The sequence below is a fragment of the Nyctibius grandis genome, chromosome 5 (genome assembly GCF_013368605.1).
Source record: "Nyctibius grandis isolate bNycGra1 chromosome 5, bNycGra1.pri, whole genome shotgun sequence".
Lineage (NCBI taxonomy): Eukaryota > Metazoa > Chordata > Aves > Nyctibiiformes > Nyctibiidae > Nyctibius > Nyctibius grandis.
Window position 1 is genome coordinate 58,125,448 of NC_090662.1, and position 26,310 is coordinate 58,151,757.

The following is a 26,310-nucleotide window of genomic DNA, read 5'->3' on the forward strand; positions in this document are numbered from 1 at the left end:
GGCTCTGTTTCCCTCCTTGTTTTTGGTTAGCAGCATTTAGCTGCTTTGGGCTCTGATCCCACTGCTGACTGCGTAGCATTTTCTGCCACGCCTGTGAAGAGTCTCACTGGAGTCCATAAGGATATGCCAAGGAGCTGGAGTCATGTGCATTATATCAGCACGCAGAATCCAAGTGTGCCATCTCTGTACATTTTCTGCCGCACAGAAGCGTGTCAATATTGCACACACATACTGGATTGCAGTCTCAACTTCATCTTTTTTTTGAAAGCTCTCCTCATCCCCATGAGCTCTCTCCTGTGGGACTCCATGGCTGGGAAAATCAAAATTTTGTTTCCTTCAATGCTATGTCTCTGTTTTTCCTAGAGGCGGCTACAATTCTTTCTCTGTGATCTGAAATTGCAGCAATAATTATATTTCCTATTTTGTTCACTGTAGTGGACTGTTTTTGCAGTCGTCCTGTAGCAGTAATCCACACATAAAGAGTCATCTTCCATTTTTCAATCCAATTTAAAGGGAATTGTTACTCACGGAAAGCAAGGGGGTGAAAATGTTCCCCTCTGGCAAAACTTCAAGTACTTGGGTATTACATGCAAGAAATTTACCTACCTGTCTTATTCATCACTACATTTTACAAGCACTGATTTAAATTCTTCACACTTCTAGGGAGGCCTGAGAGTTTCTTCATGTTGCTTTTCCCTTAGTCCTCCCTTAATTCTCCCAGCCACTCAGAGCGAGAACTTGAGTTCCCTCTTTCCAGATGATGCTCATAGCACCAAGTGCTCTTGTTTTGTTCTTATTTTCACAGAATCACAGAATCACAGAATATTAGGGATTGGAAGGGACCTCGAAAGATCATCTAGTCCAATCCCCCTGCCGGAGCAGGATTACCTAGACCATATCACACAGGAATGCGTCCAGGCGGGTTTTGAATGTCTCCAGAGAAGGAGACTCCACAACCTCTCTGGGCAGCCTGTTCCAGTGTTCGGTCACCCTCACCGTAAAGAAGTTTTTCCTCATATTTATGCAGAACCTCCTGTGTTCCAGCTTGCACCCATTGCCCCTTGTCCTGTCAAGGGATGTCACTGAGAAGAGCCTGGCACCATCCTCATGACACTTGCCCTTTACATATTTATAAACATTAATGAGGTCACCCCTCAGTCTCCTCTTCTCTAAGCTAAAGAGACCCAGCTCCCTCAGCCTCTCCTCATAAGGGAGATGTTCCACTCCCTTAATCATCTTCGTGGCTCTGCGCTGGACTCTCTCTAGCAGTTCCCTGTCCTTCTTGAACTGAGGGGCCCAGAACTGGACACAATACTCCAGATGCGGCCTCACCAGGGCAGAGTAGAGGGGGAGAAGAACTTCTCTTGACCTGCTAACCACACCCCTTCTAATACACCCCAGGATGCCATTGGCCTTCTTCGCCACAAGGGCACATTGCTGGCTCATGGTCATCCTGCTGTCCACTAGGACCCCCAGGTCCCTTTCCCCCACGCTGCTCTCCAACAGGTCTGCCCCCAACTTGTACTGGTACATGGGGTTGTTCTTGCCCAGATGCAGGACTCTACACTTGCCCTTGTTATATTTCATTAAGTTTCTCCCCGCCCAACTCTCCAGCCTGTCTAGGTCCCTCTGAAAGGCTGCGCAACCTTCCGGTGTGTCAGCCACTCCTCCCAGTTTTGTGTCATCAGCGAACTTGCTGACAGTGCACTCTATTCCCTCATCCAAGTCATTAATGAATATATTGAATAGTACTGGTCCCAGTACCGACCCTTGAGGGACTCCGCTAGACACAGGCCTCCAACTGGACTCTGTCCCATTGACCACCACTCTCTGGCTTCTTTCCTTCAGCCAGTTCACAATCCACCTCACTACCCGATCATCCAGACCACACTCCCTCAGTTTAGCTGCGAGGATGCTGTGGGAGACAGTGTCAAACGCTTTACTGAAATCGAGATAGACCACATCCACAGCTTTACCATCATCTATCCACCGGGTAACATCCTCATAAAAGGCTATCAAGTTGGTTAAGCATGACTTCCCCTTGGTGAAGCCATGTTGACTGCCCCTAATGATCCCCCTATCTTTGATGTGCCTAGAGACAGCACCAAGAACAAGTTGTTCCATCACCTTTCCGGGGATGGAGGTGCGGCTGACCGGTCTATAGTTACCCGGGTCCTCCTTCTTGCCCTTTTTGAAGACTGGAGTGACATTTGCTTTCCTCCAGTCCTCAGGCACCTCTCCCGTTGCCCACGACTTAGCAAAGATGATGGAGAGTGGCCTAGCAATGACTTCCGCCAGCTCCCTCAGCACCCGCGGATGCATCCCATCAGGGCCCATGGATTTATGGACGTCCAGATTGCTTAATTGGTCCCTGACCCAGCCCTCATCTACCAAGACAGATTCCTCCTCTATCCTGACTTCTTCTGGGGCCTCAGGGGTCCGGGGCTCCTCAGGACAGTCTCCAGCAGTATAGACAGAGGCAAAGAAGGCATTCAGTAACTCCGCCTTCTTTGTATCCTCTGTCTCCAGGGCCCCCACCTCATTCATCAGTGGGCCTACATTGCCTCTAGTGCTGGTTTTACCTGCAATGTATTTGAAGAAGCCCTTTCTGTTGTCCTTGACCTCTCTTGCAAGGTTTAATTCCAAGGAGGCCTTAGCTTTCCTAGTTGCCTCCCTACATCCTCTGACAACAGACTTATATTCCTCCCAAGTGGCCAGCCCCACCTTCCATGATCTGTACACCCTCTTCTTCCACTTGAGTTTGCCCAGCAGTTCCCTGTTTAACCATGCAGGTCTCCTGGTACCCTTCCTTGACTTCCTACTTGTTGGGATGCTCTGATCTTGAGCTTGGAAGAAGCAGTCCTTGAATGCTAACCAACTATCTTGGGCCCCCTTACCTTCTAGTACCCCATGGGATTTCCCCTAGCAATTGCTTGAAAAGGCCAAAGTTGGCCCTCCTGAAGTCCAGGGTTGTGATTCTGCTAGCTATTCTGTTCCTGCCACATGAGATCCTGAACTCTACCATCTCATGGGCACTACAACCAAGGCTGCCCTCAACCTTCACCTCTTCAACCAGACCCTCCTTGTTAGTGAGGATAAGATCCAGCAGCGCTCCTCTCCTAGTTGGCTCATCCACCATTGGCATCAGAAAGTTATCATCAATGCACTGGAGGAACCTCCTGGACTGGGGATGGCTGGCTGAGTAGGCCTCCCAGCAAATATCAGGGTAGTTGAAATCCCCCATGACAACCAGACCCTGTAACTGCGAGATTGCTCTCAGCTGCCTGTAGAAGGCCTCATCACCCTCCTCATCCTGATCTGCTGGCCTGTAATAGACACCCACAACAGTATCACCCCTGCCAGCCTGCCCCTTAATTCGCACCCACAAACTCTCAACTCGCTCCTGATCCGCCCCTGGACAGAACTCAATACATTCTAGCTGCTCACTCACATAAAGAGCAACTCCACCACCTCTCCTTAGCGGCCTGTCTTTCCTGAACAGGACATAGCCATCCATGACCACATTCCAGTCATGCGAGGTGTCCCACCAAGTCTCTGTAATTGCCACTAGATCATAGCCCCCTGACCGAACACGGATTTCTAACTCCTCCTGTTTATTCCCCATGCTGCGCGCATTGGTGTACAGGCATTTCAGGGAGCGAGCTGAGCACACCGATTTCACCCCAGGGGGATGGGAGGCCTCCTGGTCTACCTCAACACTAGACCGTTGCCCCAGTGGTGCAAGCCCAGCTACTACCCCATCCCCCTTCGAATCTAGTTTAAAGCTCTCCGAACGAGCCCTGCTAATTCCTGTCCCAGAACCCTTTTGCCCCTACGACATAAGCCTTTCCCATGTATTACCGTCATGCCTGGTGTCTTATAAAACCAGCCATTATCAAAGAACCCAAAGCCCTGCCTGTAGTATTTTGTTCTGGGGCTATTTGTCTGTTCTAGACTGGAAGAAAGGATGCAGTAGAAATTAAGGTGGGGATGCAGTAGGAGGCAAGGAAATAATTATTAATTCTTGACATCAGCTCATTCTCTTGGTTTGATTTACACAAGTTGCCCCAAAGTTTTCCTTCTAATTATTTTCGCTGAAATACCCAGAAGGCTTTAATAATGGCATTTACATATATAATGTAGCACTATTAATGTTAAACAAAGCCTTTGAAATCCCCTCCATTCTGCAAGCCCCATACTGTTTCAGAACATATTTTCACAGTAACCTCTCCCAGACACACACACTGTTTTGTTAAGTCCAGATACTTTTTCCTGTTCCCCATTCGTTTTCAATCTTAATATTCTCTAAGTCATTAAGATACAAGAGCAGCACAACAATGAAGATGCTGGGGCCAGAAACAGGGTCAGGGCAGACATAAAATAAGGTGACTAGAAATTCAGCCTTTAAATCCTGCACATTCCGACTGCTGAAGCTATCTCTGCATTCCAGGCAGGGCAAGCACCTGAAATAGTAGCATTACAAGAAAGATAAGTTTCAGGATATCTCAAGAACAGCTAGAAGAAAGTACTGAAAGTTTAGGAAGCAGAACTGGTGTTTGGGTAGCATCATGCCTCCACAACCCAGCACACTGGAAGTTTTCAGCCAACTTTCCAGCTTGCACCACCAAAATCTGCTCATCACCTGAGGAAGCTTCAGATACATCTGTTGCAATTAGCAGAAGTCTTAGGAGGTTTGCTCTGTTCTTTTTAACTGTTGTTTTAATTGGCTTTCCCCTCTCCCACATATACAATGATTCAGGCATCAGTTGTTTCTACAAGACCTCTGCTGCATCCCCCACTGTGACCCAGCTGCTGCTCTGCTCAGCAAACCAAGCTCACTCCAAGCCATGCCCCACACCTTGCTCTCTGCTAGTGGGGCCCTGCTCAAGCATCCCCATGCAGCTGGGCAGGCAGCACTGGCGTGCCACAGACAGGAGGCTGACGGTATGTCAGGGCTCTTCCTCAGCAGCGATTCAGCACATCTCAGCTTCCCGGGGATACAGGATCTGCTCCTGGGTCAGAGTGTGCTAAACACCCACCTGCTGAGCATCACAGCCCAAAAGCTTGCAGTGTGCTTGCTAGAGGGAACCAGTAAAGGGACAAAAACCTATCAATCAGATCAATGCCATCATAAACTGAAATCGTCGGGACAAAAAGAGTCACAAAGAGGTTTTGTACTGTAAGGGCAATTCTAGGAAGTTTCTGCACCTCAGACTCGTGTATCACTTCTGGGGCGTCTTAATGCCACTTCATGGCATCACAGAAATGCTGGCCGGACGGGGCCTTGAAGGATCCCCTCGCAACGAAACTATCTGATCAGCTGTGGTTGACCTCAGGGCTCTTGTTCCAGCACTGCACTACCCTCTCAGTGAAAAATTTTTTCCTGATGTCCAAGGAGCTGCCATGGCCTCTCATTACACTGTCTGGCACTACCAAGAACAGTTTGGCTCCATTGACTTTGTAACTGCCGTTCAAACAGTGATGGGCACCTACACACCTTACCCACATCTCGGAGTGCAGAGCCAAAAAGAATCCCTCGGGACAGCACAGAATGTTGTATCTGTGTCAGGGCCAGCTCAGTTAGACACTGCAAGTAAAACCTATGGTCTACAGATCTTCCTTGTTTCCACTGGAGAGTGTCTGTTGAATTCCTTCCCCAAATGGATGCAGAAGAGGCAAAAAAGGTATTAGGATGGATGACACAATTGGAAAGGTCTTCCTGAGAATCAACTAAAATTACAATTCTCCTGCAGAAAAGTGACAGCTGGGGGGGAATGTGGTAAGGACTAAGATCAGGGGCTGGATAGAGAAGGTGAAGAGGGAATAACTGTTAGCTACTTTTTTCCAGTAAAAGAATGAGGGGATATCAAATGAGAATGCCAAGTGGCAAGTTTCCAACAAAGAACTTCACCCCATGAGCACTTAAGTGGTGAAACTCTGTCTCTTGGATGCTAGAAACATGCATGGGTTCGCAACTGGCAAGAATTTGCATGTGCATAAACGTATGGAAGAAAAACTCATCCAGCACTAGTAAATACAAATACATACTGACTAGCTTAGAAAGTCCCAAGCCATAACTCACAGGATGCTTGGAGAATATTTTGAGGAATTATCACTAATTGATCCTCTATCAGTTGCTCCTGGATGCAGAACACTGGGCTAAATCAGCTTTTGATCTAAACCAGTTCATACATTGTTACAAAAAGGTTTCTAAATTAACATTTACTGGACAACTTTAAGTCTACTGGGACAGTATAGCAAAGTCCCTACCACTGTGGGTCAAACCAATTTACAAGTCTATCCACCTCTTTTTATTTAAACGCTGCAACATTAAACAGAATCAAGACTTTTGGCTTCCTGGAGAAAAGGAGTGTTGCCTGATCACCCCATCAGTCCAGCGGGACATTACTGCCGTCCCACGGCAGCCAAAGGTGCAGAGCACCTGGGATTGAACCCAAGGACTTCAGCCATGGCACATCACTCTGCTACGCTCTTCACTTCACAGCCAGCTGCCCTCAGCTCCATAGCATCTTCTATGAAAAACAGCAACACTGTACCATGGCCAGGATGGAACAGGCTTTGAGGCTAATCATCTTCTCAACCAAAATTTACACCTTCATCTCCACTCCAAACATTCACAATCATTATTTTTGCCCTCCCCTGATTTCTGCCCTCTGCTATACATGAAAGTCCCAAAATATACCACAAGGTTAAAAACTGGTCCTGGGGAAGTAGCCCATTTGGCCAGGGGAAGAATGAGCAAGGAAACCTCATCACATCACCTTTTCATTTCTGCCCTGATGGGTACAAAACACTGAACCGTACTGCTCTGCCACGCATCACCTCACACTGTCGTGATGACACTCCTCTGGGACAGCAGATCTGCTCCCGGCCCCTGACAATACTCAGCCACCTGGACCTGCCCACTACGGGCATGCCTCAATTTCTGCGAGTTTCTAGTGCTGCCTGTGCTAACTCCTTTCTCTTCCTACTCCCTTGGGTCGGAGGCATAGCCCAGGGAATGCAGTTTGGGTGGGGGCATCCCTGTGTCAGACTAATCCCAGCTGCCACAGGGGCCCTGGGAGTCTGTCAGCAGCCAGAATAAACTGAGGTGGGTCTGACTCACGCCAAATCCCAACCCAGCAAGGGGAATATACAAGTGCAGAAGTGGTGTAAAGACACTTGTTTGCTGCAGCACACTGGCACATGGCACAGTTCAGCGTATCCAGGGGACAAGGCCCAGCAGCACAACACCCCAAAGAGACAGATGACTCCTATGGTCTCACTGCAGGTGCCTGCCCCATAGAGGATGGGACCTTGGGGAGCCAAGGCTGTCCGACAGATTTGTGCATGCCAGAATATCTATGTTCACCCCAGGTTTATTCCACTAGCTTTTCTAGTCCTAAGATATATTTTAAGCTAAGCAGCTCTCACCCCAGCACCCAGCTTCAGACAGCCCCAGCAGCACCCCAGGCAGAGATAAGGCAATGGTGTACCGATCAGGGAATAAGCATGCCACAGTCACACACTGCCATCCCCTGCCAACCTCACCACCTTTACACCTCTCCTACCCCTCTTCGCCCTGATCCTGCAGTGGGTTCGTTGAGGAGCAGAAAGCTGGTCCTCACACAGCCAGCACACGCCAAGCCAGCAAGGGCTTCAGAGGAATTAATTCAGACGGGCAAAGTCTGATCCCTTTCAGTGAGCCTGCGAGAGAAGAGGCAGCGCTCAGCACTTCAGACATCAAGGGAGAGTAAGAGAAAAAGAGATAAGAGAAAGCCTCGCACAGAAGAGGCAGCAGGAAAAATGTCCTAATTTGGAGAGACAGGCTTCATTGCTATGGCAACCCAGAATCGCCCCAGAGCGGCCAGATCCGACTTTGTATGTGGTGTTAAACGATTCAACCATTAAGGAAAAATACTAAGGAGAAAAAAATAATGGGTCTGTGGAAGGGAAAGTATTTGGCGACAACGAGTTTTCCTCTAGGGGCACTCGGGCAACTGAAGTGAACCTTTTGAGTCTTAAGCTGTATTTTTTTTTTTCCCCCATCTTTAGGTGCAGACACATTTTTGTGCTTTTCCTTCATTTCTGGAGAATGAGTCACTCCTTCCTCGCTGCACTGCCTTCCCTCCCCAGCCTGGTACTCACCAGCACTGGGGCCAGATCCTGCCTCCTGGGCAACAGGGGGAGAAAGGGCAACCGGAGCCCTCGTTCCTTCCTTTAAAGCTCCCTACAAAGACCTCCCAGGAAAAGGCAGAAACAGGGAAAGTGTGGCAAACCACATGGGGACAGCACAGGGTGGCAGCACATGTCACCAAGGAGGTGCCAACACGATACAGCATGACAGTAGCCACCAATAGCTCCAGCCTCTGGTCCGTGGCCTTGAGAAGACACATACAGGATGTTTGCAAGAGAGCTGAGGACTGCTGAGCACATCTGGCCATGGGGTAAGCGAGAGAAGCGGCGGGAGAGATATGCTCACTAGAAGTCACACAATGCACGTATTGCTAGCTGCAGTCATTAATTAATTATCTGATCTCACGCTGAAATCTTTCTACTTGCTTTAGTGTATGAATTACTCTGAACATCATGTCAAACCTTGTCTTCCCACACCCTTGCCTCCTTCCACCCTCACTCTTGGGGTACCCTAAGCCCTCCCTCGGCACTGCTGCTTCTTGTTGAACACCCCCATTCAGCAGGTCTCCTCATCCTTTTCTTACCCCTGGCACAGTTCTGCCACCTTTTCTCAGCCTCCACAAGAAGTCCCACCCATTCTGCCGGGGCTACCCCTCAAAGGGTGCTAGCACATGGAGGTGGACCCAGTACGAAGAATAATAAGGCCAGGTGAGCAGCAAGCAAGGAATATCAGATATTACTTTAACCTCAGGAGGTTCCCTCCTTGTAACTGAAGAAACAAATCCCAGGGGATGAGTTCCCAGAGGACCATCCCCTATAGTGCAAAGAGGTAAGTTGATTGTCACAAGATCCTTGTCACCTCATAAGTGTCTAACCTGCTCGTGTCAGCTCATTTCCCTATCCAATTTATTCATCAAACAGCAGCAAAACATTTGGCCAAAAGGATTCCTTGATAGCATGCAGCATGGAGAAGGAGAGGACATGTTTCTGCACAGGCATGGTTACACAGCAATCCAGTCACGTCTTCCACATGCTGTTACCCATTCCCATACAAAACCACTTCTCCCTGGCCACAGAAACCCAAACATGCCAAGCAAGAAAATCCTTTTCCTAGTATTGCAGTCTAGACTAGACCAGGAGAGGGGGAAATGGAAAAACTAAACTCACTCCTCTACTACTAAACCAAAAAGCCATAAATGTATGATCTGAGAGATTTGTGTATTTTACAGCAGTGGCACAGTAGGAGCTGCTGGCTGGCTACTGGCACTCTGGAAGGACAAGACACTTCCCCACAGCTTGTATGTATATTACTGAGTATTATTACAGGCACGTCTCAAGACATAGAGCTGGACTAGTACAGTGACCAGTGTGCGACACTGTTGAGACAGAAATGTGGCCCTAAGCACAGCAGCAGACAAATACCACTCACAACCTCTGTTTCTTCTCCCGGTGGTCAGTATCACAGCATGCTTTTGCCAGCTCGTTTTGCCTCTGGTGAGAAAGCTGCCAGCCAAAGCTTCAGTTTATAACAATTAAGCAGATGAAACTTAAAATTCACAAGTGCACATAAAATCTTCCAAGGGAGCTCAGGCAAGGGCAGAATGATCAGACAGAGAGAACGGCTGTGACAAGCCATAGTGAAGATGAGCCCTGGGGCCTCATGCCAGGACATGGAGACAGTGAAGGTTAACAGCAGCATGGCTCATTGGGGGAGAATGGACCATGGGCATGAGGAACAGCGCAGCCTGGTGAGGTCTCCAGCCATTCCCTAAATGAAGCCGTTCCACCATCTGCAGGCGAGCACACTTTGGCATTAAACATTTTGCATGAAGGCCTAATTAATAGAGCACAAAGTGACTTATTAAATCGAAATTAAGGAACCAACTGACTAGCAAAAAAAGATTACATCTCTGGCCACGTAATGGCTGTATCAAACATTTGGACGTGCCCAAAGCCCAGAAAACTCACCTGGCAGATTCTAAATAAGCCAAAGTTTACCAAAAGATAATCAGAGACTTTTAAAACAAAAGAGTGGGAGGCCACATGAGTTTGGGGAGTCTGTCAGATGACCAAAACCAGCAGAAAGAGAAGGCTGGCTGGTTCATCTTCTGTTCAGTTCCTCCCTATCTCCTTCTACCTCAGAAGTGCTGTCTCCTGCAGGCATGCACATACTCCAGAACTCTGTCAGTCCCATTATAAATGATTTCAGTGTTCTGACTGCAACTGTAGGAGATTAGCTCATAGAGCCAAGAAGGTCTCCCTGCTCAGAGACATGTCCCAGGTTTGCTGTGCACTTCCCTGCCCCACATTTCATCTCATTACGCCTTTCAGACCTTCCCATCTTTCCCTCTCCCAGGTGTTCAGCCCTTTCAGCACACCCCCTCCTCTAGATCAAGGGATAGATATTCCCTTATCAAGGGATAAATATTCCCTTATTTTCACCTTCAGGCTGGCTCCTCCTAAGCCCACCCAAGGCACTTGCTGGTTACAGCATGCCCTGATCTCCTTCAGTGCCTCTTGAGGAACCCAAACCACCAGAGTTTGCTGGAGCCGTGCCACAAGGCTAAGAATAAGGCTAGACAGAAAGCTCAGCCAGCCCAAAGGCAGAAAAAGGTGGGGCAGAAAACAGATGTCTGCTTGTCAGTTATGAAGAAAACTGAGGTGCAATTCAAATTTTAAATGCAATTTTTAAGTCTCCGCATTGAAAATATAGTTAAAGGTACGTGCCCGCCTCTTCCACAGAGGATACTAATGGAATAATCCAATTACTGCTGCTGTTATCAAGCTAATGTATTTTCTCAAGAGGTCTGTTTTTGGTAGAAACATTAAAATGTCCAAGCCTTGTACCATGTTCTCCTTCAAAAGCTAACCCATAGGAGCATGCGACACTGAGCCTGTTCATGACTATGTCTCATTTTGCTGCTGTGATCCAAGCCACCACGGCGCGGTAGCGTGAGTCACAGAGCGCACACATGTGCACCCAGCACAAGTGTGAACCAAACGTCCAACCCTGAGAGACAGCACTGCTCGCATTACATGCTCGTCTATGTGAATCACAGAGCAGGACCGTGCTGGGGTGAATCAGAGTGAGTCACCACAGGAGTGTGTGGCAGGGAGGGCGAGCACGCTGCAAGCGTGTTTGGAACACACTGCGCACGGGTCACTTGTGCAGAAATCACAGCTCCCGAGACACTCTGACACAGGGCTTTGCCTGCCTTCTGTGTGCATTTTTATCTTGTTTTCCTTAGGAAATGAGGCTCTTGAAAACCTGGTATGTGTGTGTGCATATGTGAGCCAGGCTTCACAGTAACTCTTGAACCTGCTGGCCCATTTCCACCTGATTTGACAAAGAGGCAGAGACCTGAAGAGGAATTAAATTCTTACAGTGCTGTACAAAATACAGCCCGCAACTGCATGCAGCCCCAAAGCCTTTGTCTGGCCCCACAGCACTGTGCGTGTTTCACCCACTCACAGTCCAAGGCTCACTAGGCAATCAAATAAACTTCATCTCGACCTGGCATCATGCCTGTAGAGGGCAGCCCCTATACACACAGTACTCAGGGTACCACAGTACATCTCTCTTTTGTCCAGCCAGCGGATATAAAAGACATAACAGAAATTGGGAGAAAAGTAGTAGGAGACCTGGGGGGAATGGGATTATTGTAGGGAAAAGTTGTAGCCAGCTCATGAAAAACTGAAGCTGCTATAGGCACACCCACTTATTTGGACTGGACATTTTCTTGTTGAAACAGGGCGGTGGGGGAAATGAGAGAATAGGGGGAAATGAGATCCTTTTAATGCCCCTGGTCCTCACCACTGGGGGAAGGATGAATTCAGCTCTTCTGAAATCTCTTCACTCAGCTCAGGTTCTCCTCTGTGGACTCTCTGGTGTCTACTAAAGGCTGAGCTCACATTGCAGTCTTAGTATATAATTCAGTTAAAGAGTCAATTAACCATGAGATGTGAATCCACTGAAATCAGGATTCATTCATTTGGGAGCTGACAAAATTACTTGTTACATCACCCTTCCACTCACTCTTGTCTTCTCAACAAGCTGTTCCAATGTCAGGTCATAAAATTCACTTTCAAGTGTGCCAGATAGGAAAGGGGTGGGGGGGAAGGGGTGTGAAGAAAAGCCTCTAGTGTGGATTGCAAGAGCAATGAGGGACTCTGGATGTCCATTCAGAGATACAACATGAAAGGCCCAATTTCAGAAGGTGGAGATGCCCAGCATTTTTTCAAATTTGGGCTGCCTTACCTGTCTCATGTTGGATGTCGGCGCAGGGTGGAGGGGACGCAAAAAAAGTCACCCATAATGACTGTTCACACTCAGAACACTTTAGCCTGCTTCTTTGATTGCCATCGCTTCCTGGGAGATGGGCTACCCATCCAGATAGCAGGTGTCTTGAGCCCGGCAGTTTGGCAGGCAGCGCCGCGTGGAAAAGGCGCTCCACTCCACCAGCCCCGATGCCACCTGTTCCCAACCCTCTCGCCACCCACCCAGCCCTGCCGTGCCGAGGAGCAGGCTGAGCCTGGCCCGCAGCCCGCACCGTGAAGGAGCCCAAATGGAGCCAGGCAACTTGGAGACACGGAAGTCAGGCAGTTCTGAGAGATGCTCCCTCCATACACCATTATCTGACAAATGCACCATAATCCAACAAGAGTCTCTGTCTCCACTTCCCGAGCGACTGTCTCCTTTGTTAAGAATCCATTGATGCCTCCTTTTTACTACAGTACCTTCAGAAGAGAATCATCTTCCTTAAGTTTCTCCTGGGCTCACTGGGTGGTTTGTGTTGGTTTTTTTTTTCAACTGTCTCTAGTAGATAAATAAAAGGTACTGGCAACTATCAGCTCAGTGCGTCCCCTGAAGAAAAGCATGTACTCTCCTCTCTCAACCTTCTTCCATACTGCACCAGCAACAGGAGATTCCCTGCTCCCCACAAGCCTTCGTGAACTGGAAGTGATGGAAACACTGTATTTCCAGTGGAGGGAGTATCAGCAGAGGAGACCATCCCAAAACTCATTTATTTCAAGAAGGTCAGAGCTACATGCAGCCACTTGCAAGGAAGAACATTTCTGGCAATAGTAATTTTATCTTGCACTCAGCCACATGCAGGGTGCGTGAACCCTATGATTTGGTATGCTTAAATAGAATTTAAGACAATAAATCCCTCCAAGATCTCTGACCTTTGATTAATGTGAAGAGCTGGTTAATGCAACACACCAAACACTGAAACCTCAGCTCAAGTAGGTTTGTGTTGGAGGGAGCCCCTGTCAGCTGGGAGCCAGAAATCCTCACCGCACCCCACATCCTCACAGGCAGCTCTGCCCCAGCTGAGGTGGCACCACACGTCACCCCTGACCAGGTCCCCACAGGCTCAGCAGCCTCGGTCCTTAACCCGAGGGGAGTAACCAGCGATGTGCAAGGCTGTCACAAACCTTTCCCCAAGCTTCACCTCCCCTTACCCACTCATCCGTGACGTGGTATAGACAATGCTAGATTGTGTTCGGCTGCAGTGAGAGGATCACCTCTCATGCACCAGCTTGTCAAGCTGGTGATGTGGAGAACGGTATTAACTGAGTAATTAAATCATTTCTGTAATTACTCTCACACAGCTATAAATAATGTAAGCCCACACATTCTCTCTGGAAGCCACAATAGCGAGAGAAGAGAGGGTGAAAGATGCAAATGAAAAATAGAGAAATAATAATAATAATAAAAACACTTAACATTTATACAGCACACTGCATTTTCAAAGCACAGTGCAAACAATAATTAAGAAATGGGTAGAGTGACAGACAGGAAAGGGTGAGAGGAAGGGAAGCAGGAGAAGCAAGAGGAGGGGAAGGGGAGCTGGTGTGGAGCAGGATTTGAGACCCAGCAAGGCTGGCAGCCCAGCGGACACACTGTCCAGCCCCGTGGCAGGGCCACACTGTGTGGCTCTTCAGCCCACACCTCCGTACTGCTGCAGCAAGCCGGGGGTAAGGACACAGCTCTGCCTCCCCCAAAAGCGAGCAGCAAGGCGAGCGCCTGAGCCAGAGCTGGGACAAATCATGGCACTGCACAAGCACACATGTGGAGGAGCCGGCAGCTCCATCACAGAGCATCCTCCCAACCACTTCTGTCCATCCTCTCTAGTGCAGAGGCCTGGCAGTGACCACACTAGCCAGTGGAGGCTGCAGGGGTCTCGCCCCCTCATCCCAGGAGCTTTTCCATCTCCCCACGAGGCCTGGGGCCCCAGCACAGGGCATGCTGGCTAAGGTGGTGCACGGCCAAGCCAGCCCCTGGCATGCTTTCGGAGACCCACTGGCCTTTCCCCCGTGCCCCACCGAGGAGCCATTTTTGACTCCCTTTGCGGTTCAGTGCAGATCGGGGAGGGAATATTTCTGTCTGACTGGAGAGGGAGGCAGCACTTGGAGGGAAAGCATTGCTGCTCAATCCCACTGCCCCGTGTCCTGCCTCGGCCCAGGCCTGCTCTCCTCACCCAGTTCCCACCTGGCAGCTTTCCACCCCCATTTCACACCCCACATCCCGTTTGCTTGGCAGTGCTGCCACCCCCCAGCTCCCCAGCTCTTGCTCCCATGGCAAGCCAGACACCATCACCTGGGCAGGCATGTCTCCTCCTCTTTCCTCTCCCTCTCTGCTGTCTCCTATTCCCCATCTCCTGCTTCCTACCTTTTTCCAGCCCCTCTCCTTCTTTCAGGATCTCTTCCAGATGCGCTTCCTTCACACCGGCTCATCATACCCCCCCACCTCACCCATGCTCCAGCCCAGATCCGCTGCTGCTGCACAGCGCATTTCTCCTGGCTGGATCCCGCTGGGACCCCACAGAACAGCCCTACCCCCAGCATGGCCTGTACAACCCCCAGGTCCAAGTGCAGTTTTGAAGCAAAGCTTGCAAGGACAAGATCTTTTAGAGCTACATGGCAAACATCTAAAAAGATTCTGCTGCATATATGCAGTTTCTCACGCTTATAACAAAGCCAGACTTGGGGCAACCTATACAGTGGTAGCAAAAGAACATTTCTGGTTAAAAGTCCTCCCCTGCAAGACAACCTCTCCAGACCTGGTCCCTTGCTCTGAGGACCACTGGTGGTCAGGCAGAACCTTCAGAGGAAAATGTGCCAGCACTTGCAACGCGGGTAAGTCACGTATCTTCCTGTGCCACGTTTTGAGAGCGCGCTGTTTTATTTTCCAAATAAATAGCAAAATAAATCAATGAGCTTGAGGCATACACCTGGCATAGGAAACTTTGCTCAAACAGTCATAGTCTGGCAAAGTTACAGGAAACCCCCAAAAGGACCTTATAATGGGGAATGCTGGGCAAGCTTACAATAGACGGTGCTATCAGCCCTGCATACTATAAGCTCTCCTGTGTGCCGCAGCTATTCAGCCACCCCTAATGGGGGTTACAGTTTCTCCTCTTGGAGTCCAGATTTTCATATCAAGCATTGTATTTACTTCAGCTAGAAAAATCCATTAATTGCTCCCTAGCAATTAGGTAGCCTTTGCCTTTTGTAGAGCTCAAAGTACTTTACAAAAACATTGTTACGGTCTTCTTGCAAAGGGCAAACTGCTGTAGACCAAAGTTGAGCAACTGTCTTACGGTCATGTTTTCTAGCAGAGCTGCAGTGAGGAATCGGGTCTACCAGACCTGCTTGGTTCTGCTGGCACCCTTTGGATCAGTCCTCCTCACTGTGTGTGCCTGCCTTTTTTGCTTTTTTCCTGCCTGCCTTTAGACTCTTCATGTCCTTCACTCCTTCTTCCCCCCTTCCTCTGAAACATACATTTATTATTGTTATCAGGAACCTCATCGATACACAGCTAGAAGCTATCGCCAAAGCACAGAGAAAAATTGCCTCGACAGAGTCTTTAGGGTATTTTTTTTCCAGTCACTTTCAGAACTTACTTCAATCAAGCCCTCTCTCTTTTTTTTTTTTCTCCCGTGATCCTAGATTCAGAAGTTTTCCTGTCTGTCTCTTATCTTGTACTTCCTCTTTCTCCTCCACTCTAACTGTATAACACATTCTCCAGCGCTTAGTTCAGTCCTGCTTGAAAACAGTTGAAGCAACGTGGTTTCCACACTCTTCTCTAAGGAAAATAGAGCACATCCTAATAAAACTCAGTGTCTGAACTTTTTCCTTCATACACATATATATCATTTAATATTATCATTTAACATATCATACTATGTCATTTAATATCTTTTCTCAACTTTATCCAGTCACTCCTACTTCTACTTCTGGCAGCTACACCAAGCATTATTTTCTCTAATCTTAGTCTACCCCTATTCACTGCGTATATATATCATACCCTGACTCATGGTTCAGCCAATCTACAATGCGCACGTATAGCTCTTTCAGTCTTTCTTCATATATCAGTTCCTCCAGACCCTTAACGGAGTCACAGACTACACTTACATCCTTTTCTGTACCCTGTTTTTTTCCCCGTTTGTGTGTATGTAATTCCCTTAACTTCCTTCATAATCCATCCCCTCCAAACTTGGTTAATGAGGCAAGTAAAAGGCAAAGAGAATAAGAATTCCCTGGAAAGAATTGCTTCTCTCTGTCCCACGGTTACTGGGGAATGACACAAGGATCTAAAGCAGCAGCATCGGGCAATTTCACACTCCGTGTTTTCAATTTCAATTTGAGGCCCGTTTAGGGTAGGGACAAATTTGAGTGTAATTAATTTAGATTTTGTGAGACAAGTAACTGCTTGGGGTTGTAATAAAGGACTGCCTGCTCCAGAATAAGAAACTAATCTCCTTGTCCAGCTGGGGATGGCACAAATTGATTTAATACTTTTGTGTTGGGTTTTTTGTTTTGAAGAAAGGGGTTATAAAAATGATTATAAATAACTATGGGTCAGATCTCATCAAGGTCCCAGATTTTCTTTAGGTAAGTTCTCACAGATTTGGAGATCTACCCGAACATCACCAGTGTGAAAGTCAGGGTTAGATATCTAGCAAGAACGAACTTTTTCACAAAAGACCCATTACTTGCCAGGTCCAAGCTGGGTGGAAATCAATCTTTTCCTCACAGATATTTCAATATTTCTGTTTTCAGGTAGACAATGGCAACACTGCATTTAAACATTAGTAGGAAAGAGGTTAATTCAGCTTCTCTTTTCCTCAGGTGGGTTGCAGCAGTTGCGTTTAGAGCTAGGCAAGGAAAGGTCTTCTGTCACTCAAAAGAAAACATCACTGCTAACAACGGAAGAAAACTAACAGTCAGTACTCCTGGAAAAAGAATTCTATGACCCAAAATGAAGTAGCTTATAAATAGCTACAAAAGGCTGACGTAAAGGAATCAGATTTCAGTGTTACTTGGTGTTTGTTGTCTGGGGCAACTTCTGCTGAGGGAAGGCATCCGTGCCTCCATGTAGGCTGCTTCTTCCTCAGCATCCTACCCCTGCCCCAGCACTGCCACTGCCCAAAAGCACCCAAGGGTGCCTTGGCAGAGTGTGAGCCTCACCAGGGTCCCTCCAGGTTTTCCCCTACCCATTCCTGTGACACTCAAGCGAAGATGGTACCTTCAAGCTTCAGGTGCCCAAGGTTCTGCATTTCCAAGTCTCAGGGCCGATATGAAGTGCATCCAGTATAAATTATTAGGGGTGAAAAAAAGATGGGGATATTTCAGGAGAAGTTACGTTCCCATAAGTTTTTTTTTTTTAAAAAAAAGGGGATTTCTTGTTGCTTTTTAAGTGACCCAAAAATAAAAATTTCAAACTCCATATTTTTTTCTCTTGTGACTCTAGAAAACAATACACCCAAAAAAGTGAAGGCCTTGAAATGGAGTTCCTCCCAAGCAAATGGAAGATAAAGTAGAAGGAAATGTTAAAAATTTAAAAAGCAGACTATTTTAATAGGATATTTAATAAAAGAAACAATATATTTCTTTGAAAAGTCATTTTTTTCATTGAAATAATATTGATGAGAGTACTTGAACTCTTGTTTAGAAAATGAGAGTTAACACTGAAGGATTTAATAGCCCTGGGGAGAGCTTAAAGCTGTTAAAAGTTAATTTCCAGGTTTCCTAATATCTGAGAGACTTTAAGTGCTGTAATTTAGTTGTAACGTAATAAAAGTTGTTCTAGGGAAATTCTCAGATGTTAATTAAACCTCACAGAAACACATTTTTTCAAATAAAGTGAATATAGATAGTGTATTTTTGTATGGACAAATTAGACACATATGTAAATATACATTATGGCTCCACCTGACCTGTTATTACATGTGTATACTCAAGGGAAAAATAACACTGGCATACAATACTGGCTTTTATTCTCTATATCTCTGTGACCTACCTTTCTTCTCCCTCCCCAACTTTTGCAGCAGACTTGGAGTTCGAGGACACACGATATTTAGTTCATTATTTGTGAGCTACATGGAGCTTTCATTTGGTGGCAAAAGTAAACAAAGTACCAAAACGAAAAGAAGTGTATTAATCATGTCCTCAATAAAATCATTAAAAGCTTGAAGGGAAACTGCTGGGTTTTTAACTTTATTTTTTAAAATCAAGCTCATCTTTGCTGATCACTAGATTAGTCTAAGAAACATTTAAACTACTACTATCACCAAATTCAGTTTCAGAGAAATGAAAATGCTTTGTAAAATTACATGAACTGCATATAATTTTGCTTTGGATGGAAAAAAAGGGATAGAAATCTTCTAACAACATTGAACTATACTCTTTCAACATTTGCAGATCAAAATGTGTCTTTTTTTTTCCCCTTCTAAGCAGCATTTTGTTTGGAATTTATTTCACTTCAGTTCATATAATCCATTCAAAGGGAACATTTTCTTTTGTTTTTTTTTTTAGCTAAATTTCCTTCACACAAGGGCTCTAAAAATTTAAGATGTCATCCCTAATGGAAATGAAACAAATTTACATCGAAAAAATTAGGTTTGCATTCCCCATGCATCTCTATTATTTAACCTCTAGAAACCTGAGAGTGAAAGTGCTTTCCTTTTAATTACAGATGTTCTGCTTTTAGCAGCACTGTCCCAGTGTCTTTGACTTTGTCCTGATTCCAGTGTGTATCTAGGTGCTCAGCTTATCCAACCAGTTTCGGTTTCCCTGTACCTGCAGCATCATCTTGCTCACCTCTGAGCAGCAGCTAGTTTTCTTCCCTGGTGCTTTACACCTATTTTCTGAGTATGGACTTGCTCCCCACCGAAATACCAAAGAATACCATCGCTGCAGCAGCATGGCCCAGGCATGGAGCAATCACAGCAACCTTCAGCATTGAAAAAGAAAGAGACAACATGTCTTGGAAACCTTGACAGAAACCAAAAAAAAGAAAGGGGACAGGGACTTATGAAGTGGAGATGGAAAGGCGGAGGAGAAATTTCAGCTTTGGTGTGAATGGGGAAAAAAGAACAAGGTAGTGGAGGGAATAGCAGAAAAGTCAGCTCTATGCTGTGTGAGAAAAGGAAGAGAATCTGACCTAGAAAGGATCATGAATGTTAGATTTCAGGTTAGTTTCACACAGCTTTTACAGATTTTATTATGGGCACAGCCCAATTTAATAGATCATTCTTTCTTACCATTTTATTTCCATCATTATGGCTACCCCACGTCGGCAAGCCCTGGAGAAAACAGCAAGGGATGCAGAGACAGAAAAGAATGATTTTCAGCTGGGAAAACATAATCATCCTCTTCTTCCAATATTTTTCCTGGGTGCCGCCTGTGCACCGTTGTGTTACTACAAAGCTGCACAGGACAAGAAGCTTTGGCAAAATAATGTGACTGTGGAGAAATAGCGAGGGACAGTTCCACCAAAAATGATGGTCACCAGCTGTGCTATAAAAGAACCCAAGGCGTTTTCTGCTCTTACCTTTTCTGCTTCCATTATTACCAAGTTGACTTTCTCCGTTATTTAAAAAAAAATAAATAGTCCATTATTACAAAACAGACCAGTCAGCCAAATGGTGTGGTCAATTTTTAGGCAAGAAGCTAAATCTTTTCCAACACAGTAAGTGTCCTAAATCTGAACAACAATTCCCTCTTCTCTTAAGATACCTATAAATGTACACTGTTAATGTTTTTTCCTTTTCCGTGACTGCTCCTTTACCTCCTAGTTCTAGGCAAAAGTAACAGTAGGTAACACTGAAAATAAAATGAAGAAAAGCCCAGCCCAGATTTCCAGTCTCAGGTCTGCAAACACAAGATATTGGTTTGTGTGCTTATCTGAACTGAAGCTTGGTTTGCAGCCTTGAAGGTTTCCTTCTACCATCAGTCTCCTAACACAGAACATCCTCATCCATCAGCTATTTCCACACTGTGACAGGATTGGATTTCTGCTTTCAAAACAACTGGGCAGAAAGGAGAAATTATTTTAAACACTGGAAAGGGAGCAGATATGCTCACTGGTCACTAGTGCATTGCAGTGCTCTGGACAATGCAAACTAATGCTTAAGATCAGGCAACACAAAGTTATAAAAAGAAAGGTCAGTGCAGCAACTTCAGGCAAACTGAAGAGACCAGAGAGCTTCAACAAGCAAAGTTCTTGGATCACAAGAACCTAGCATTTGTGGCGGTGCACATTTCTCTCCTCTCCATCTCATCTATTCCAGATTAAACACAGATCAGCAGTGATCCATGCTACTTCCATTCTCATCAAGGGTCCAGGTGAGATGATACTATTGTCCTAGTCCCTTTTCAAGGTGTCAACACCAAAACAAGGACCAGGCACTTCCTCACAGGGCTGAAGCTGTACAGCCACTCTTCTACCCTGCCCCACAGCTGCAAGGCTTGCTGCCCTGGAAGAAGCTAACGCAGGGGCTATCAGACCTTCTCAGCCACCACTCCCGGGCCACCCAGACCCGACAAAATGACTGCTGCTGTTCCCGCTGCTTGGCATCACTGCTGGCACGCTCGTCAGAGACTAAAGGGACTGAACCAGCCATGACAAGACTCTCCCTCAGCAAAGTGGTCTCTTCAGAGCTCAAGTGAGGCACATCGTCTGTCTGTGCTTCACTGTTTTCCTGGAACTAAACCCAGATTGCGGTGTGCACACAGATCATCTGGTCACTTTCTTCTGATGCCAAATTAGGCAGATATTAAATGTAACACTTTGTAACAGCTAAACAGGTGGGATTAGAGACATGAGCACCAAGGAGACAAACAGAAAAAACATATGCAAATTACTATATACTTATTTTTCAGAGGAAAAAGGCAAAACACTGGGAAAACAAGAAGATATAAACATTAGCTGCAAAATCTAATCAAATGTAATATTAAAAAGCACAAAACAATCAGGAAATCTAGATGTTACATTTTCAGCAACATACTTCCACCTGCTATGTTACACCAAGGGCAGGATTCACAGCATTTAACTCAAGAGATCACAAGCAAGTCAGGGTACAGGCTTCTTCAGTAAGCAGCAGGGAGACACAGGACTATCCCACAAGCATTTCACTGCACCCTGAGGTGGGTGGGGTGAATTGCCCTCAGAATCCCCACTGATTGTAATGATGCCTAGACCTGCAGCTGGCAGGTAGCAAACTTCCAGACGCATGTTAACTGAGATGAAGCCAACCTATGCTGCATATTACACAATATTTCTGTCTATATATACAGGAGAAAAGAAAAATTCAGGCTTGAAATCCTCCTTTTTTTTTCTTTTTTTTTCTTGCCTGCAGTTTCATATCTCAGTTTACCAGCTTCACAGTATATTACAAGGCCCTTTTTTTACATATGGACCAAAATTTCCTCCCAGTCACACCTATTAATCCCTCATTGAAGGTGAAACAGAATTTCACATGCTACTCCAGGGAAGGTGGTTGAACTGAGGAGATTTTTGCACTAACCTCCAGAGAAGAGGGGCTTATCTATCTGTCACACCAGGGCTTTAGTGGTTTGTAGTGTTCTTTAGGTTTGCTTTGGCGCTACTGATCACAAATGCCCAGGGAGCATAACAAAGCTATAAGTGCAGGTCTGAACCTGTGAAATGCTGAGCAAGTTCAATCACAGCTGACTGCTGTGGGTGTTGAGGGGATGCTCAAAGAAGCAATCCATGCTTGCAGGATCAAACCCCAGTCACACAACTCATCTGCAAAGAACACAACTAAGAGTCACTAAAAACAAAGACTCTGTGAAGGACCTCTGTGGAAAATAGATTGTTTAAGGACGTAGCAGGCTGAGTTCAGTATTTTTAGTAGAATAGCAATGTATTTACTCTCTACCATATTTTAATTCAATTCATCAAATAAATGTTATCCATTAAAGATTACGCACCTGTGAATCAGAAGCTGTAAAGGTCAGCCTTTTTCAATTTATGTATAAAAGAAATCTTGGCCTTTCCTAAAACTGCAGATCTTTGTATGTAACCTGCTTCTCTTGTCTGCAAGACTACAAAAAAAAAAGGGAGTTTGATAAAACAGAGGTCTCCGTTCATAAGGCTTCCACCTTTGAGCTCCCCATGGGCTGCCTGCGTGCCAGCATGCTCTTTAGAAGTGAGCCAATGGGGTACACAGGGCAGTCGTGGGAGATGCTGCCTTCCCAAGGAGAGACTAGAGATAGGTAGAAAGAAAAATCTTTGCAAAGTTCAATAGGCCAAACTCCCCTTGGAATTACAGCAGCGTAGATCTGATCTAATCCTGCCCAAGGCAATGGGACTACGTTGGATTTACACTGCAGGAATCTGAAATCAGAATTTGGCCTGCCACGTTCAAAGTCACAAGGACCTTTTCCCAGTGCTGAGGAGGTCTGACATCAGTAACACTTGTGCTTGTTCAAAGAGAATGTAAAATGCCACCGTAAGTGTGAAATGCAGCACTCAAGTAATGCTTCAGACCTGTTTTGCACAAACATTGATAACCGTGCCACGCAGCAGCCAAGAGAGCATCGAGATGCAGCATTGTTGCCTGACTGTCCTCCAAGACAGAAAAGCTTCATTGTGGGTGGAATGGGGCAGAATGACTTTATCGCATGTGCAACTATTCAAGTAGAAAGAGAAAAAAATGCCTGTGATTATTTTATTCAATGACTACTTTAGTTCAAAGCCTGATAGGAGAAAATAACACTGCATATTAGCTGTATGTTATTTGGCAACTGAATGGTTGGTCAAAGAGTGAGAAAATAATTTGTGATTAATTTATTCCCATCTACTCATCTATGATAACCTGCACTGGATTATTTACTTACAAGGTAAATAAAACAAAAAGTGCTTGGATTTCTCAGCCCACTAGATCTGAGGAAAAGCTGCCACAGTGGCCAGCTTAATTGTTCCCCTTCATTCAGTTAGACCCGATTCTGCCTAGTTTAATGTCTCAGATTTACTTAAGAGTGACCTGTCAAAGAAAAAGGCTGTCAGCTTGCGTTCCTGTTTACTTCTTTGCAATGCAAAAAAGTGCGGTTAAGAGGGTCTTCTCAATAAAGGGGTTGGTCCCGACTCTGTCTGGCACTGAGCCTGCAGGGGAAAAAGGGCAGCCCACTTCTCTCGGATATTCCTACTGGCCCACAGCAGTCCAGAGGCCACTGTTAGCCACACCTGCTGGCCAAATGCACACTCAGGTGTGAATTTCTGGGTTCCCTGTTCCTCCCAGGGGTAAGATTTGTATCAGGTCCAGCTGCACCCCATGGAGGCTCCCTAAGCTGAGAGTTAACAGCTGGCCAAAGATGCTGCTCTCTCTGCACCTTGCCCTTGTCCTGTTCATAAGCAGTGGTAGGAAGGCTTGTTTGTGTAGTAACTCCCCAGAAGACTGTCTGGGGCCTGGTAAAACTGCGAAATGTCAGTGATATGAAGGAATAAAGTAGTGCAGTAGAAACAATAAGGACTTAGCTGAACTGGTTCAGACTGGTTAGTCACCGTAGCTAACACCTATTTAACTTCAGGAGCTAATGAACACTTCTGAGAGAGGATGGCTTTATTAAAGATTCAATTATTTTCCAATTAAGATGTAAGAGCTGTATTAAACTTCCCCGAAAATACCACAATGTCCTCCAGCTGCATGCAGGAAAAACCCAAGCTAGCATCCTTGGTTCTTCTAAGGTAAAACACACACAAAAGTAAAACCTTAAAAAAAAAAATCACAATTGTCAGAGGCTCTTTACCCTTCCTAAGGAAGAAGAAAAGGGCTGATTCTTTTGCAGCTCTCTTCTACATGTTCTTTTCCCTCCTCAGTTTTTCTCTATTGCAGATAATTCCACATGATTAATAGGCTCTTCTCAGCGGTGCTACACACAGTTAGCTCTTTTAATCTCTCTTTGAATCTGAGACTCTCTAATCCCCCAACCCTTTGGCCCCATGAGACTACACCTGAGGATCACAAAATAAGATATTTCTTTCTGTTGTAAGTTTCAATCTGCAGGTCTGTGATAGAAGGAAGCTCAAATTTACCTTATCTGCCATGATCATAGAGGAGCCCCCATGGATGCCCAGGATGGGAGTGAGGGTCTGGGCAGAGATGAAGTCCAGGATCTGGGCAATGGCTTCCTGGTCTGTGTCATCAGCAAATACCACCCCTTGAATCTTCCGGTCTGACATGAGGTCACAGATGCGGGTGATGATGCTCTTGGGATCTGTCTCATTCATGGCCACCAGCTCCACCCGAGGCACCACTGAGAGGTGGTGGAAGTCATCTTTCTCGTGGGCATCTTTGATGGCCACTTCGTCTGAGGTCCCCACCAGGATGACCGCAATGCCAATGCTCGGGTGGCTTTTCTGGGCATGGGCCCTGCTCCCTGTTGTCACAAGGACTGCCAGCACCAGCCAAAACCTTGGAGAGTAGCACTCCACCCAGCGCCTCATCTTCGGCTCTTACGCTCCCTGAGCAAGGAAGAAAAAAAAGAAAAGGGCGAAAGTAAGAGAAAGGGAAGGTGATTAATTGACAAGTCAATCATGCACTGAGCCTTCAAGGCAGATCCATTGGTATTCCTCAGCCACTAGCCCTCCTCCCTCTAGTCCTTCTTGTCTGTTGCCCGGACCTTTGGCTACATTCAGGGCTCTGTTAAAGTTGGGGGTGGTCAGACAAGTCCAGCCTCTACTTTAGAGTCTGAAGTCACTTCAGAGAACAGCTGTCAGCAGAAGATGTGATCACGTCATCTCTCAGGTCCCATGTCACTCTGAGACCCAAGTCAAAAGTGATAGAGAATTGTCCTTTGACAGCTGATCGGCTGCCTTTGTGAAACTAATTGCTTATGTCAAGCACATGTCTAAGTACTCACCCTCAACACAAAGGAATTACTGATGCTTGTAATCAGTTTGGACTTCTGTTGGAGGTGCAGGCAGGGAGGTTGAAGGGATCAGGCAGATAAGGACTCCCTGTTACTTTTCAGCACAGCCCTCCAGAATAAAATGAGGACAAATGGGCAAGGCCATTGGATGTATATGTATGTGTGTACCCATTGCATACAACCCTCCTACCATCAGGACACACACAGCTCCGGTCTGTAGTACAGGCAGCCATATACCTTTCACCCATACAAAGTTTGCTTCTTTTTAAAAAGCCAGGAATACAAAATTTCCTGGTGGTTGTGGACAAAACTGTATCAGTGTAGTATGAGGAAGACATTCTCTCCAAGCCCATATGACAGCTATTTTTGCCCAGAAGCAGAAAGACTCACAAAGCTTACAAAGGTTCACCCTCAGCTACTACAGCCAGGGATGTTACACCAATCTTTTCCCAGAACATGACCACTTTATTTCATAATCATAACAGTAGAAATGGAAAAATCCAATGAGGTCATCTCTCCAGCCCCTGCCTGAGCAGGACTGTTCCTAGCTCTTTCTTTATTCAGTCTCGTTTTAATAATAGTTTGCATTTCCACAACACTTTTCATCCTCAAGGCACTTTACAAACACTAACGAATTAATCCTTGCAGCACCTATGCAGTGCAAATATCAGAACCCACCCTGGTCTGAGGACAAAAACAAAGCAGTGTCCCCCTTGGCTGTCCACCACCCCTGTGGGAGGCAGCACTGCTCGGCGTGCCCATTCAGCACCACGCTGCTGTCCCAAGGAGATTTCAGGCATTTCAAACTAAAGACGACTTTCCCTCAGCACAAAAGGTCCTGCTCAGCTATTCATGCCCATAACTCTGTTCTTCAGCAACCAGGCACACTCGGAATAAATACACCAGCCCTGTGCCTCTTTGCACTATACCTCTGGTCTTGGGGGTCCAGGAACAGGACCCTTCCATACTGTTCACTGCTACACATGCCTC

General features: G+C 46.2%; 1 protein-coding gene across 1 annotated transcript in view; it reads right to left on the reverse strand.

Annotated features, from left to right (window-relative positions):
• GRIN2B (glutamate ionotropic receptor NMDA type subunit 2B) overlaps positions 1-24,895 on the reverse strand; it is a 183,926-nt gene extending 159,031 nt beyond the window's left edge. The window contains exon 1 of the mRNA XM_068401205.1: positions 24,485-24,895. Within this exon, the coding sequence (XP_068257306.1) occupies positions 24,485-24,895 (411 nt within the window). The remainder of the gene's footprint in view (positions 1-24,484) is intronic.
• Positions 24,896-26,310: the final 1,415 nt, after the last annotated feature.